General features: G+C 44.6%; 1 protein-coding gene across 1 annotated transcript; it reads right to left on the bottom strand.

The window, feature by feature from the left end:
- Positions 1-428: 428 nt before the first annotated feature.
- RAP2C (RAP2C, member of RAS oncogene family) lies at positions 429-13,300 on the bottom strand. The gene is made up of 3 exons (XM_077827304.1): positions 12,690-13,300; positions 10,016-10,336; positions 429-2,868 (listed from the first exon to the last, which is right to left on the bottom strand). The coding sequence occupies exons 1-2, from the start codon at positions 12,960-12,962 to the stop codon at positions 10,058-10,060; spliced, it is 552 nt and encodes a 183-aa protein (XP_077683430.1). The 5' UTR covers positions 12,963-13,300; the 3' UTR covers positions 429-2,868; positions 10,016-10,057.
- Between the last annotated feature and the right edge of the window lie 892 nt (positions 13,301-14,192).

Genomic DNA, 14,192 nt, shown 5'->3' with positions numbered 1-14,192 from the left:
CAGGATTTCTGCCCTTCAGGGGCCCTTTAAGTGATATTCCCCCCCATCATAGTAAGTCAGTGAAAGACAAGGAATAGAGTCCACAGCTCCTGCCACCCAGTTCTATGTCAGCCAAAATAGTCTTCCTCGCTAGGAATACATAGTGCTTTACATCTTCAGTCACTTACAGACAAGCAATCTACTTGGGCCCCTGTAAGGTGCCGATGTACCCACATTTTGCAGATAGGAAGACAAAGCCACTTGCCTTAGGCCATCCCATCAGTCAGTAATATAGACAGACTATTCAAAGGTGCTGGAGCAGTCTCTATAATTAGTACACTTTAAAACCACTAAAAGAACAGATTTTGAACCCCAAGTATGAGAATAACACTTCTGCATTAATCCAGCCCTGCAGAACAGCCAGTTGTAAAATCAAACAGTGAGCCCAGTTTGGTAATACAGATATCTATTTTATTAAAAAAGTTACAAACAGGTGGACCATAGGGTTGTCTTACAAAATGACAAGAATGAAATCTATCGGAAAAACTTTTTACAAAGCATTATAGGTAATTGTTCAATTTTTGCACTTGTTATTCCAGATTTCACCTATCACTGATAAAGATACAGTACATTAGATATATGATGTTAGGTTACATTTTCTTTGTAGAGCCCTACTGCAGTGATTTGAACAACTCCTAAACAGATGCCATTGTAGAGACAATACATATATTGCATTTATTATTAGCTTCTTATTCTAATAAGCAACTTCACATGCAATCTATTGAGGAAGCCTAAAATAACTTTTGGTCCCTTTTTTCAAAGTGTGCTGAAGAAACCATCTCTATCTCATTTTCTCATCCTTATCACTCTAAGCTAGTTCAAGTCAAGTTTTTTTTGCTGAGGTCAATGAAATGAATACTTTTGTTTGATAAACTACCCATAGGAAAGAACCACCAACTGATATCAACCCAACTTTTCTCCCCTTAGACAATGGAAAACTAAGATCGTAACTATTTATGTTTATTTCCTATTACTTGGTATATCTACTAAAAGACCAACAATCACCACTTAAATCTACTTTGAATACAGGGTTTGGTTTAATTCTGGTATTAAAGTGCAAACCTAAATATTAGCCTCGGCCTGTTTATAAAAGTTTGTACAAACAGGGAAAAGTGTTTTAAGTAACCACACAGCAAAGTTAGGTGTTCTGATATCCAAGCAGAAACCTTAGAGAATTTATTCTCATTGAAATTAAAATTCAACACTAAGAACATAGTCAATAAAATCTTAATTTCTGCTAAATACTGTAAATCTTAAGATCCTGTGTTCTATTAACCCAATAAACTGCATGAAAGTGGAGATACTATACTGGTGACTTCATTTGCAGTTTTGTTTGAATGCCATCATCATTTAGTGAATTTTAAATTGCTTCACCTCGCATATCCGTCACTGCTTTTACTGGAGCTTTCCTTGTCAAAGTTATTTAGCTATTACAGGGAAAATGTATACTTATATTTATCAGAAGCGTGTTCAAATGACTAAAGCTGGGCTCCTAAAAACCTAGAACTTTGGTGCAGTAGGTGAGCTGCAGTTATTAAACTTCTGCAAAACAAATTACACATTTTAAACCACCGCTAGAAAAAGCTCTCATGTATGCAATAATTGTTAATAAAACTGAACAAAGATTTCATCTGCTCTTTATACATTTTCATTCTGCTTTAATACCTGTGTTATTGTTAAAATTTTCAAGTATTCAGACAAAATGTTGATCAGGTAAACAACATGGAAGGCAATGGCTGTTTAAAGCACACTTGCAGTTAGTATCACTGAAACCTGGTGCTTTTCCCCTTCTTACACCAACGTTGTCTCTAACGCTAACTTGTTTATGGGGGGGCAAAAAACCAACTAAAAAGCTATTTGTGACAGTGCAAGAAAAACGTTAACAAATATTGCTTTAAAATATTATTCAGAAAGACAATTAGGAATTATAAAATGTCAGATCATTTTATTTGCATTAGATTTACAAGTGCAGAGGTCCACTAGATGTCACTTAATGTGCTGGGTAAACTTGAGCTAATTCTGGTTAGGCATACAACCCAGTTTGGAGGATACATTATCCCTTTTCAAAAGCATACTGAAGCAGATCAGAAGCTAGCAAATTTAGAAACTTAACAGAATGGAAAAACATACTACTTCATTTCAACACTGCAATTACCATTAATAAAAAGTCTGAAAACCCACAGCATTGTGAAGTAAGAACACATTAGCTGGATGCTTGATAGCCCATTTCAAATAATCCCTATTACAAATACACGATCACAAACTCCATATGACTGAGAAAAGGGATATTACATCCATACAGCATAAGAGGTGTCTTCAGTATCTTTTCATGACACTGTCACACGTAAACATAAAAGTCTCAAAGTATTGACCAACTACATTGTAGGAGAAAACTTTGCAAATAGAATTAAGCACTGATGCGAGGTAATATACAGAAGTAACCACTTGTTTAAGGCTCAATTTATTCTCCATTAACTCTTTTTAAAAAGGCATTGAGTAGGTAATACTGAGTTTAAGTATTTAATAAATACAAGTTCAGAAATTGATTAAAGAAATCAATTAAAATATTAAAAATGAATTCTTGCATATTAGCCATTAATATGAACTTAGAAAGCTAGAAAAGGAAGATAAAGAACAGATTTTAACTTATGGTAAACATGCTAAGCATTCCTGTTTAAGGTCTGTGGATCTTGAAGGCCACTGACCTTATGCACTTAGATGTATGGCAATGTGCTGTAATAGAGACAGGTTTACCAAGGCTCAGCTCTGCAACCTGGGCTGAAAGAGTTCTCCAAAGCAGCATCTGTGCAAGTTTCCTCTGAGTTTTATCTGCAATTTAGACCAAAAAAAAGGAGTGAATAAAGGCCATATTCAGATTTACACGTTTAAATCAAGTTAGCTTTAGTAAACATGTTAACGAAAAGCTGGTGGAAATTTTGTAATATTTTGACCAAAAGGACCAATTTTTCCACAGAAGCTTTGGTGAAAAAGGAGTTCCTGTTTTTTTTTTTTTTCAAATGAGCGCTGTTGATAATGGAAGGCAGGCTAGCAGGCGTTACCTAGGTTTCTATACTGTGCACTTCTGTAGCACCTTATGAAGCGGTAAAGGAATAACTAAAGAATTTGAATTATTCTCTATATTGGTGACATACACTGGATTCAACCCAAAACATGCCAAGAAAATATGAAGCAGTTGTGTTCTAGGTAAACACTTACTCCTGGGGAAATTCTGTGCCACGGCACATGCAAAATTCATGTCCGGTGCAGAATTTTTTCGCCCCCGTAGAAAACACATTTTGCCCAGGAAGCATCACAGTGCCACCTTTTGCCCAGCCAACTGTGTTCATCACAGCAGCCAGCATGTGAAGCCAGGTTGGGAGGCAGAGTGGGGCACACGGGGCTGCTGGGGGGTTGTGGTGGTCACAGACCAGGGTTCAGAAGAGGTGGTGGTGGGAGGACAGAGTGGGGCATGGGCTCAGGAGCTAGTGGGGTGACAGCATTGAGCCAAGGGCTGAATGGGAGGGAGGCTCCAGGGTCACAGGGGCAGAGGTGCCTGACTGAATGGGAGAGGCTCCCCACCTTCCTAACAATCCCTCCTCCTCCCCAAAAGAAACTGTTCCATACTTCTCCCACCCACACCCAACAATCCTCCAGGATCACTCCAAGGCTCCTTCCCTCTCCCTCAGCTCCTCTGTTACTCCTGACTCCCCGCAAGCCTTTGCACTGCTTCTGAGGGGTGCGGGAAATACGTTTCTGTATAGTAGTTTAAATGAATTACTCAACGTTCTGTATTAATATGCCTAGTAAAGAATCTATTTGTCAAAAAAAAAAATTCCATAATTTTTTTGGTCTGTATTTTTTATAGATACACTTGCTGACAGCTATTTTGAAATAAACTACCAAAACAATTGAAACTGACGTGATTACATTGTGTTATTTTGACAAAATAGAATATGCAGAATTTTGAAATATTGAAAACAGAATTTTTAATTTTTTGGAGCAGAATTCCCCCAGGAGTACACACTGCCAGACAGAAAACACCAGCTTGTTCATTTCCCCAGTAGAAAGGGCCTTACAGTATCATAACACGGATGGTGATGTTAGATTTTCCATAAACCAGGAAGTTGAACCAATCTGATTTTCAATAATAGGACTCTCTGATCAATACTAAAAAAAAACCTCTTAAACCATCAAAGATTAGGCTGTTTCTTGGTAGGCAGGATTGTATGTGTAGCTATTCTGAGTCACGTGTACAAACAAGTTTAATGATTCTGTCAATGCAAGAGATGCAGCTACCAATTCCATAATACCCAACCTAACTGCTATGTCTTTGCACCCTTGATGACTTGTAGTTTAGACAAACACCTGTCAGGGATGGTCTAGACAATACTTAGTCCTGCTGTGAGTGCAGGGGACAGGACTAGATGACCTCTCGAAGTCCCTTCCAGTCCTACGATTCAAGAATTCTATTTTTGAGTATCAGAAAAAAGGTCTTTAAAATACAGTCAGTTACAGAGACTGAGCCATCCTTTGAAAGGATCCAGGAAACATGTAGGAGCATAATTTATCATATAAACACAACAGGAAAACACTATTTGAAGTTTTTTGGAAATTTTCAACATGGAAAAATGTTTCCTGTTTTGAATTATGTTTCTCTATAGGGTGTCATGACCTTTCAAGTTTCCTCTTTATCAATTCAATTGACAGTTGTAAAATAAGAAAACACATCACAGATCACATCAGATTGAGTTCTATAATGGGTAAGTGATACTGGACAACTAGGAGCTCTGCTCAAAGCTTTCACAGCTCAGGTTGCAAGAAAACATAAGCGACTAACATTCAGAACAGAGCTCTTTTGGCCCCAGAGACTAAAAAAAGTGAAAGCTTGATTTATCAGACAAGTGCTGAACACCCAGACCCCATCTTCATTAGAGAAGTTTTCTAGAGGTTTCCCTACTTTTGCTAACAATGGTGCCGCTCTATCACTTTTAGCAATGCTGACTGCTAGTAGGGGGTCTGTTAGACCTGCTCTGAGCAGGAGTACAGGACACATTAAGAATGCCAGTAACACCATTTACAACAGGGCTCCTGACGCTGGTGAACTGGTGATGGCCCGAGTGGCACATTTTTAGAAAGTGGCTCTAGCGCAGACAGGGCTCCAGAGTGAATAATTAGCCCTGAGACAGTGTTTATAAAATGCCAGTCAGGGACTTGGACAGGAATTTAATGAGCAAGTATAACCATTAATATTTTCTAAGATCTGCATGGGAAAGGCAGACTTGGTGAGTCTCACAGTTTTACAAAGCTGCATAGGCCAGAGAGCTACTTTTCTAGAGTAGAACAAAAGCGTACACTTGCAAATTTAAACTCCAATGAGATATTTTCCCCCTCACACCTAGGTACGCACATAGCTCCTATTAGCGTCACGTTATCCAGGCATGAGGAGGGGCAGATGACTGATCAAGAATACTGCTGAGATCACTCACCATAAAGTACTGTGCAAATTCAGAATATACGCAGGTTTATGCAGATAACATTCAGTATCTTTGGTAGTGGAATAAATTTGTTACATATTTGGAGGAAGTTTCAGAGAAAAGATGGACCGTCAGACTGAGGAATCAAAAGAGCAAGAGCTACAAGCTGATAAAATAAGTGGCAACACGTCAAAACTAGATATTCATCTAAAAAAACGCGTGAAGGAATTTCATTAAAATCTACTCCTAAATTAGAGGGAGGGGTGCAAAAGATAGCAAACACAGGACCACTTCTTCCTAAGGCTGGGTGCAATGGAATATTAGGAAACTGGAGACCAATAAATGTCACCTTCAGTGCCATATGCATTGGTTGAAACAATAATTCAAGAAAGTATCTGGGAAGAACATGATCTGAAAGGACAAATCAGAAAGGCTTCTGTGAAGGAAGTCCTGGCTCTCCTTTTTACTAGAATTATCTATTACTTTGCTGACGTTTGAAGAACAGCAGATAATTTGGACTTAGACAACGTTTCTCACTAGAGAGTACTAAGAAAACCAAGAAGTCACAGAGTGAAGTAAATTCTGTCATGGCTTATTAGAAACTGACTAAGGCAAAAAACAAGTAATATGGATAAGTGATCAATTTTCATCATGATAAAAGACCGACAGAGGGGTACCCAGAGAATCCACACCAGGAAGAGGGAGAGGAACAACAATTTGAAGCGACATTTTAGTTTAGTCAAGACTAAAGACTTTCAACTTCAGAGGGAACTAACACAGCGAGGTCCATGGTGATGTGCTCACCAGAAAAGCCTGAACAGGTGAGCAGACAGCAGGAGAGATGAGATTCAGTGTCGACTAATGCAAGGTAGTGCATACTAGAAGGAATCATCTGAACGAATCACACATACTGCTGGGTTCTAAACTGACTAGTTGTTCTGGAAAGAGAGGTGGGTGTCACTGACCAGCTCAGTATGCAGTAAAGAGCAACAAAAAAAGAAACAAGATGCTGGGACACAGAATAGAGTAAAACAGTGTTTCCCAAGCTGTGATCCACACCCCTGTGCCAGAAGAAAGAAGCTGCCACTAAAGGTTGCAGTTTTATAAGAGTAGCTACCACCTGCTTCTGCCCACCTAAGATCCAAAAGCAATTATCCTTAGGATAAGAGACAACTGACAGAGGAAGCTGTCAGCTGCCATCCTCCATTACAATATACTGGATGGAAATTTGGTATCCAAGCTTGTCATTAGGCCAAGGAGATACTGGACCACAGGAACCAGGAGACAAGGGCCAGGTGGTGGGAGCCAGGGATGCAGAAAGGAGGCAAGAGCTTGAGCAACAGGTGAGATCATAGAGCCTAAGAAGAGCCCGTGAATGGAGATGGGAGGTGAGGGGAAAGAAGGCCCCAGAGCAAAGGGAGGATTGGATGGGACATGAAGAGTCTATGGATATTAAAGAGACAATGGGAGAATAGGGAAAGAAGAGAACTTTGCTTTCCCAGAGCTGGAGAGATTGCTGTGTGGGACAATTATCACCTGCCCCCTTACAACGAATACCAATAGCTTCTTGAGAAATGTTGTAATTGCAAACTGAGGCAAAATCAAGAGGAGAGGTGGTTCAGACTGAAAAAAGCATGGGAACTCCTGCAATAGAAAATATTATAATGGCATTATTTAAGTCAACGGTACAGATTCACCTTCAATATGGTGTTTAGATCTGGTCGCCCTACCTCAGGAGAGAGAGATGCCAGAATTTAGAAGGGATCTGGAAATGGAGGATACAAAGAATTAAGAGGAGAGAGACTGAACATTGGGTTTCAGAGTAGCAGCCGTGTTAGTCTGTATTCGCAAAAAGAAAAGGAGGACTTGTGGCACCTTAGAGACTAATACATTTATTTGAGCATAAGCTTTTGTGAGCTACAGCTCACTTCATCGGAATGTTTAGAGATATGAAATGGAGCAAGATTAGCCAGCAGAATTCACTGCCTCTAGGTATCAAGGCCAAGAACTTAGCAGGATTCAAAGGAAGACATTTATATACTAAAGACTGTGGATGTTCTCATTAGCTATAGTTCTGTGGGGTTTTTTTTTAAACAAGAGATCCTGATGTTTTAGGACACAAGCCAACAACTGATTGATGAGATCAGGAAGATTCTCTAAGCATCCACTATGAAGTTTCATGAACAATCCCCTAAAGCATCTGTGCTGGCCTAGATGGGCCACTGGCATGTTCTGGTGTGGCAAGTCAGAAATGCATGTAGCTTCAACATGCAAGGTAAAGCCAATAACGTCATACTGGCCACTATATCTGAGGGTTAATTGCCTGGAACTCATATGGGAAGTAGTCACAAGACTAGCTGAACCATCTGGCTTTGTTTTACTCAAAGTGAGACTAACCCAGCAGCATTTTGAGTCAAAATCAAAGGCAGCAATCTGTAGTTTCTCTATTCAGAGCAGTTCTGCTCTATCAGCCCAGTGCTCAGGGTACTAACCTGGCACCTGGGTTCAATTTTCTGCTCCACCACACTTCCCATGTAACTGTGAGCAAGTCAGTCTCTCTGTGCCTCAGTTGCTCATCTGCGAAACGGGGACAGTGAAGCTTCCCCACCTCACAGGAGTGTTGTGAGGATAGAAGTACATTAAAGATCGTGATACTAAGTAGTGGGGGCCATATAGGTATTTAAGACAGACATGACATTTCACACTCACACCGTGCTTTATACATGTAATGGATATTAATGGAGAGCTCCCTGTGCCCATACTCTTGACGTTGAGGTGGTCAGACAACCCACAACTTCAAGTACAATATTATCCTATTCTTCCCCACCTGTCATTCTCCTACAAAAGAGAGTCTTTGGCTAAGACAACTTTCACAGGGATTATGTCCTCACCCCTTTCCTACAAGGTTGCTGAGTTACAGCTGCCATGAGGAAAGCAGAGGTACTCCTTACAATACTGTTATCTGCCTCTATATATACAGGCAGCAGTGCTAGAAAGGGAGACTGAACTGTGGTCACTGAAGGCCAACCATAGTCTTGCAAGAGAGCTTTTACCCCTGCAGAGGGGGAAATGGAAGGAAGGGGGTGGGGAGAAGCAGAAAGGTAAAGGCCCTATTGAACTCACTGCACTCTTCCAACCACACCTGTGCACAGAGTCACTGGGAGGAGGGAGGAGTTTCAAGCACTTCTCCTTCCACAGACAAGCAGAGCTCTGAAAGAGGACAGAACTCTGCCTCCATTCGAAATAGACAGCCCTGCAGACTGGAATTCTCTCTCCTGGGGCTCTGAGGAAGTGCACTGACAGACTGAAGAATGCACAATCCCAGTGACGACAAATCAAGTGTGATGTTCTGACTGCTGAAATGCAGCCACTTCTGAGGTGGCAGCCAGCCAGCCAGCAAGGAGAAACCCCTCCACACAATTCCATCTTTTCAGTTTTGTTCAGCTGGAATGCAAGACTCCCATATATATTCTTAAATTTAAAATACTGTCATTACTTTCAACTACAATTCAACTGTTTTTGAAAATAAAAATTACGAACTATTACAACCACCTGACTTCAGAGCCATTTATTTGGAAACCAACATTACTATATCTCCCCGTTCTTTATTAGAAAAGAATATTTGTACAAAAGAGAGGTGTGCTGGAGTGGCCTGTACATGGAGTTGACCAAATTAATGAATTCTGAATGTTTTCTCTAACCAGACTAAATTAACCTCACCATTTCTTTTTCAGGTCCTGAAACATACATTGACAGCCAGCTGCTACTTTCACAGGACATCTCAGCAATCATCACCAGTGAAGCCAGCTTACAGAAGTCAGCAATAAAATGAAAATTACGAGCACTCCCATAAACCAATGCTTAAGCAGGAAGTCTTGGCAGCTGTGACAGACATACCATTAAAGTGGAAAGCTGAGTTGGGCAGCTGGGATGGACATTGTGGGAGCTTTGTTAAGAGAGTGTGAGTTCATATACTGAGTGCCCCATAAGTCTGGTTAGTGGGGAACTCAGCACATAGTTAAAGTCTATTTGACTAGCGGCAATTCATTTGGATAATGATATTTACAGGTGACTTTTGAGAGGTCATTTGCACCTAATGAAGTCAGAATCGCACTGCAACTATCACCATAGGTCACTAGAGATAAAGATGTCACCAATACAGTATTGGTAGTCTTCATCCAGTGAACTGGTGCACAGGAATTCAGGCCTCCTTTTATGTTGTAAGTGCTTAACTAGTATTAATACACAGGATATTTCAAATAGAGGCAGTAACCCCTGGTTAAGCATACTGATGTAACATACAGAGATTATTTCACATAAAGGTGCCTATTTCTAATACATTAAGTACTCATGTGCTGTTGGGGCCACACACTTTCTCTCAGTAGAGGCTGCAAGACATTTCAAGGTTAGACCAACTAATTTTACAGTGCTTGTGGCAGCTTAATCTCCTCATTTAAACACAACAGTTAACCACCTCAATTAAATATGAGCGTTCAACCCACCTGCTCTGTATGGCCATGATTGAGGTTTTTCTTTATTTTTTCTCACTGGACGATGCAAGTTGTACAACACTGATCTTGTTTTTCAGGCAGGGACGCATAGTTCATTTGCCTGACGATCTCGGCAAACAGTTCATCCACCATGGTTTTACTCTTGGCCGACGTTTCCATGAATGGACAGCCCCACTCCTGAGCCAAAGCTCTGCCTTCTGCAGATAAGACCTCCCTCTCAGATTCCAGATCCACTTTATTCCCCACTAGGATTAGAGGAACTTTTTCATATCTCTTCACTCGGACAATCTGGTCCCTCATTGGCTTGATGTCCTGATTAAACAATCCAACTGGTTAATACACTTTTAGTACTAATCATATTTTAAAATAGTAATCACAAATGATTGCTGTAAAAGTTAACACTGGTTCTAGGAAATAGCTCACTGCAAAAACAAGTGTTTTAACAAGCCCATAGATCTTATGTCTAACTGAAAACAAACATAACAGCTTATGAAAAATTCCTAAATGGATACCTTGGATTTAGACTAGGGTGTGTCTAAAATTCAGAAATTTATCCTCCATCTGTAATGCACATTCTTCAGGGCACATGGCACTTCCTGTGTGTTTAGAAAGTGCACTGCTGCAATGTAAAATTACCTCTCATTTCTCAGAAAACCTTTTGGTTAGGATTGGAGCTGGTCAGGAATTGACAAAACAGTTTTCCATTGGAAAATGCTGATTTGTCAAAACCAGAACTTGTTGAGAAGGTTTCTTAGGTCTAGGAAAGAATTTCCAGCCACACTGAGAATAGCCTGGTGGTTATGGCAATCACCATCCCAGGTGAACTCCCTAGGATGGGGGTAATTTTCTGTGCAGAGTTTCAAAAGGTCTCAGTTACATTCTGATGAAGAACCAGAAAAACTGAAATCTCAAACATTTTCATAGGCTGGGTGACCATTTTTCTTGCCCAGCTCTAGTTAAAATAAAGGCAGATTTTGTATAAATTAAGTTAAAGTTTGGAACGGAACTAATTTTCTGGTCCTCAGCAGGATTTTCTACAAAAAGAGAAGTTCGCCTTTAAACTCATGACCGAAACTGAAGTCTACATTACGCATCTACGTTAAGTGATCACTTACACAGATGGGAAACTTGTGGCCAGCCTACTGCCTATGAAAGTTAATTAAATTTTTAACTCACTATCCTCTCCCGCATATTAGCGGCATGCTTAAAAGTGTTCACTGTGAACACACTTGGTTATGCCTAAATGACAAATTTAGATACAATAAAGACATGTTTTAATATTCTGTGAAACCCAATAATCCTATAATCTTCCCAAAAGTGAAAAAGAAAGAGACGTTTATATACCATACTCTTGAAAGTTTAGATCCACTTCCTCCACCACCTCAGATTTAAGATTTTAATTTGTTACAATAAATAAAGGTTTACAATTTCTTGCAGGGTTGTAGGAGAGACACAATTAAGTGCTTGAAGCTGCCACTGGTAATGGAACTTCACAGAGAGATTTACATCCACACTGTTCTGATTAAATGTGCTAAAGAAGAATGAAAACCAAGCAACTGAAGTGGCATATATTAATCCACTCTTAGCTTTTTTTTCTTAACTACATGCCTCAATTCTTGAGGGAAAACCTCCCAACTCCTAGATGAGAGCTGATCATAGGCAGGAGAGAAACACCCCAGCATGAGGATTGTAGTTCCTTTGCAAGGGAAAAAAATCTCTAACTTGGATACAATTTATCTAGGTAGGTACCCTCATCTAAGATAATGTTCAGCCTTCAACTGAAACACTCTGCCTTAGTGGGGGTGTAAAAGGTTTTGCCAAGCAGCTGGACTACACCCAGCACAAGCAACCTAATTCAAGCCAACAAACAAGTTCCAAATCCCTGTTGCCAAGTCCAGTCATTTCCCACAGATACAAGCTGCTTATTACCAGAGGCAGTTTAGGCCAGTTACAGGTTGAGGGACTTTTTTGCTTCTTGTCAGTTTTTGCAATGCAAGTTTGTGGGTTGAATTTCATTTTCACATGTGACCTGTCCTTCCCATGAACACACCACCCACACAGTGCCAGCATCAAGCTTACACTCGATGGCAGCTTGTTATATAGAGAGAAAAAAAGGATCAGGGTTTATTAGCAAGATTCACAAGTTATAAGGTAGCAAGTTCAGTTCAGAAAACGGTCAACCTACCCGCCCTTATGAGAGTAACCGGCAAAATATTGCTTTTCAAAGAGCAGTGTTTAAAAGCACACCACAGGTCAAATCTAACCCCAATTTCGGGATTTACAGACATTTATTTTTAAAGATGACTGAAGACAAGTGCTTTATTTACCAGAGTCCAAGGGGAATAGTTTTGCAACCCGAGTATTGTAGCTTCCTGCTAGGGCTCGGTAGTTTTCCTCGTTTATACCGACAGCAAAAAGGTAACCCCCCCCCCCCTTAACCTGCTTTTGATCTGAATAATACAAGGCGGGGGAGGATGGGCGACAGGGGACGGACCACTTGTTCTCTTCACGCCTTCTGGGGCCCCTGGCACCGGCCACGGCGGGCAGGCAGCACGCTGGGCCCGGGGGGCCGCGCTGGACTCGGGACCCGAGCGAGGGCCGAGGCGGCGGGGGCGGCGGCGGGGGAGGCGGCGGGGGCCGGGCCCGGGCCCGGCCGGCGGGTTACCTGGAAGCTCTGCTGGTTGACCAGGCTGTAGACCAGGATGAAGCCCTGGCCGTTCTTGATGTAGAGGTCCCGCATGGAGGCGAACTGCTCGGTGCCGGCGGTGTCCAGGATCTCCAGCACGGAGGGGGACGAGTCCACCTCGATCTCCTTGCGGTAGAAGTCCTCGATGGTGGGGTCGTACTTCTCGATGAAGGTGCCCGTGACGAACTGCACGGTCAGGGCGGACTTGCCCACGCCGCCGCTGCCCAGCACCACCACCTTGTACTCCCTCATGGGGCCGGCGGGCCGGGCGCCCCGGCGGGGCGGGCGGTCACTGGGCGGCCGGGGAGCGCATCGCCCCGCGGCCAGGGGCCCCGCTGCTGCTGCTGCTGCTGCCCCGGCCCGGAGGCCTCAGGCCGCGGCTAGGCCCGGCGCGGGGCGGGGGGGAGGGGAGGGGAGGAGAAAGTCGTTGGCGGCTGGCCCGGCCCGCGCCCCCCGGCCTCACTCCACGGCCCGGCCTGGGGCCGCCCGGAAGGGTTTCAGCGCGGCACCGGCGGGCTGCGCGAGCGAGGGCCGCCCCCGCGCACTTCCGCACAGGGGAGCCCCGGCGCCGCGGTTCCGGGCTGAGAGACCCGGCCGGGGGGGGGACCGTGAACGCCGCGACACCGCCCCGCCCCCACCCCGCCCGAGGGGGGGAACTTGAACGCGGTGACACCGCCCCGCCCGAGGGGGGGACCGTGAACGCCGCGACACCGCCCCGCCCCCACCCCGCCCGAGGGGGGGACCCTCAACGCCGCGACACCGCCCCGCCCCGCCCGAGGGGGGGACCCTCAACGCCGCGACACCGCCCCGCCCCCACCCCGCCCGAGGGGGGGACCTTGAACGCCGCGACACCGCCCCGCCCCCACCCCGCCCGAGGGGGGGACCTTGAACGCGGTGACACCGCCCCGCCCGAGGGGGGGACCGTGAACGCCGCGACACCGCCCCGCCCCCACCCCGCCCGAGGGGGGGACCTTGAACGCGGTGACACCGCCCCGCCCCCACCCCGCCCGAGGGGGGGACCTTGAACGCGGTGACACCGCCCCGCCCCCACCCCGCCCGAGGGGGGACCTTGAACGCGGTGACACCGCCCCGCCCCCACCCCGCCCGAGGGGGGACCTTGAACGCGGTGACACCGCCCCGCCCCCACCCCGCCCGAGGGGGGACCTTGAACGCGGTGACACCGCCCCGCCCCCACACGCGTCCTCACGGGCATGGCGCCGCCCCTCCCCCAGGCTGGGCGGGCCCCGGGGCTCGGTGTGGATCGGGGTGAAGCGCCCCAGGGCTGCGGTTTAGTCCTCGCCGGTCCTTCCTCTCCCAGCGGCCGGGGGCTCCGGGGCACCAGCCGTCCCCGCGGCCTGCTCCCGGGCCGGCCCCGCCGCAGCGTCTGGCGGCGAGAGCGGCGAGCCCAGCCCCGCGCGCAGGCTGCGGGTAGCTCCTGTTTCCCTTCGAGCTCCGGCGGTCCTCGAAACCGGGTCTCGAAAG

This window comes from Eretmochelys imbricata, chromosome 9 (genome assembly GCF_965152235.1).
Source record: "Eretmochelys imbricata isolate rEreImb1 chromosome 9, rEreImb1.hap1, whole genome shotgun sequence".
Classification (NCBI taxonomy): Eukaryota; Metazoa; Chordata; order Testudines; family Cheloniidae; genus Eretmochelys; species Eretmochelys imbricata.
Note: the sequence above shows the minus strand (reverse complement) of the source record. Positions and strands in the feature narration are given on the sequence as shown.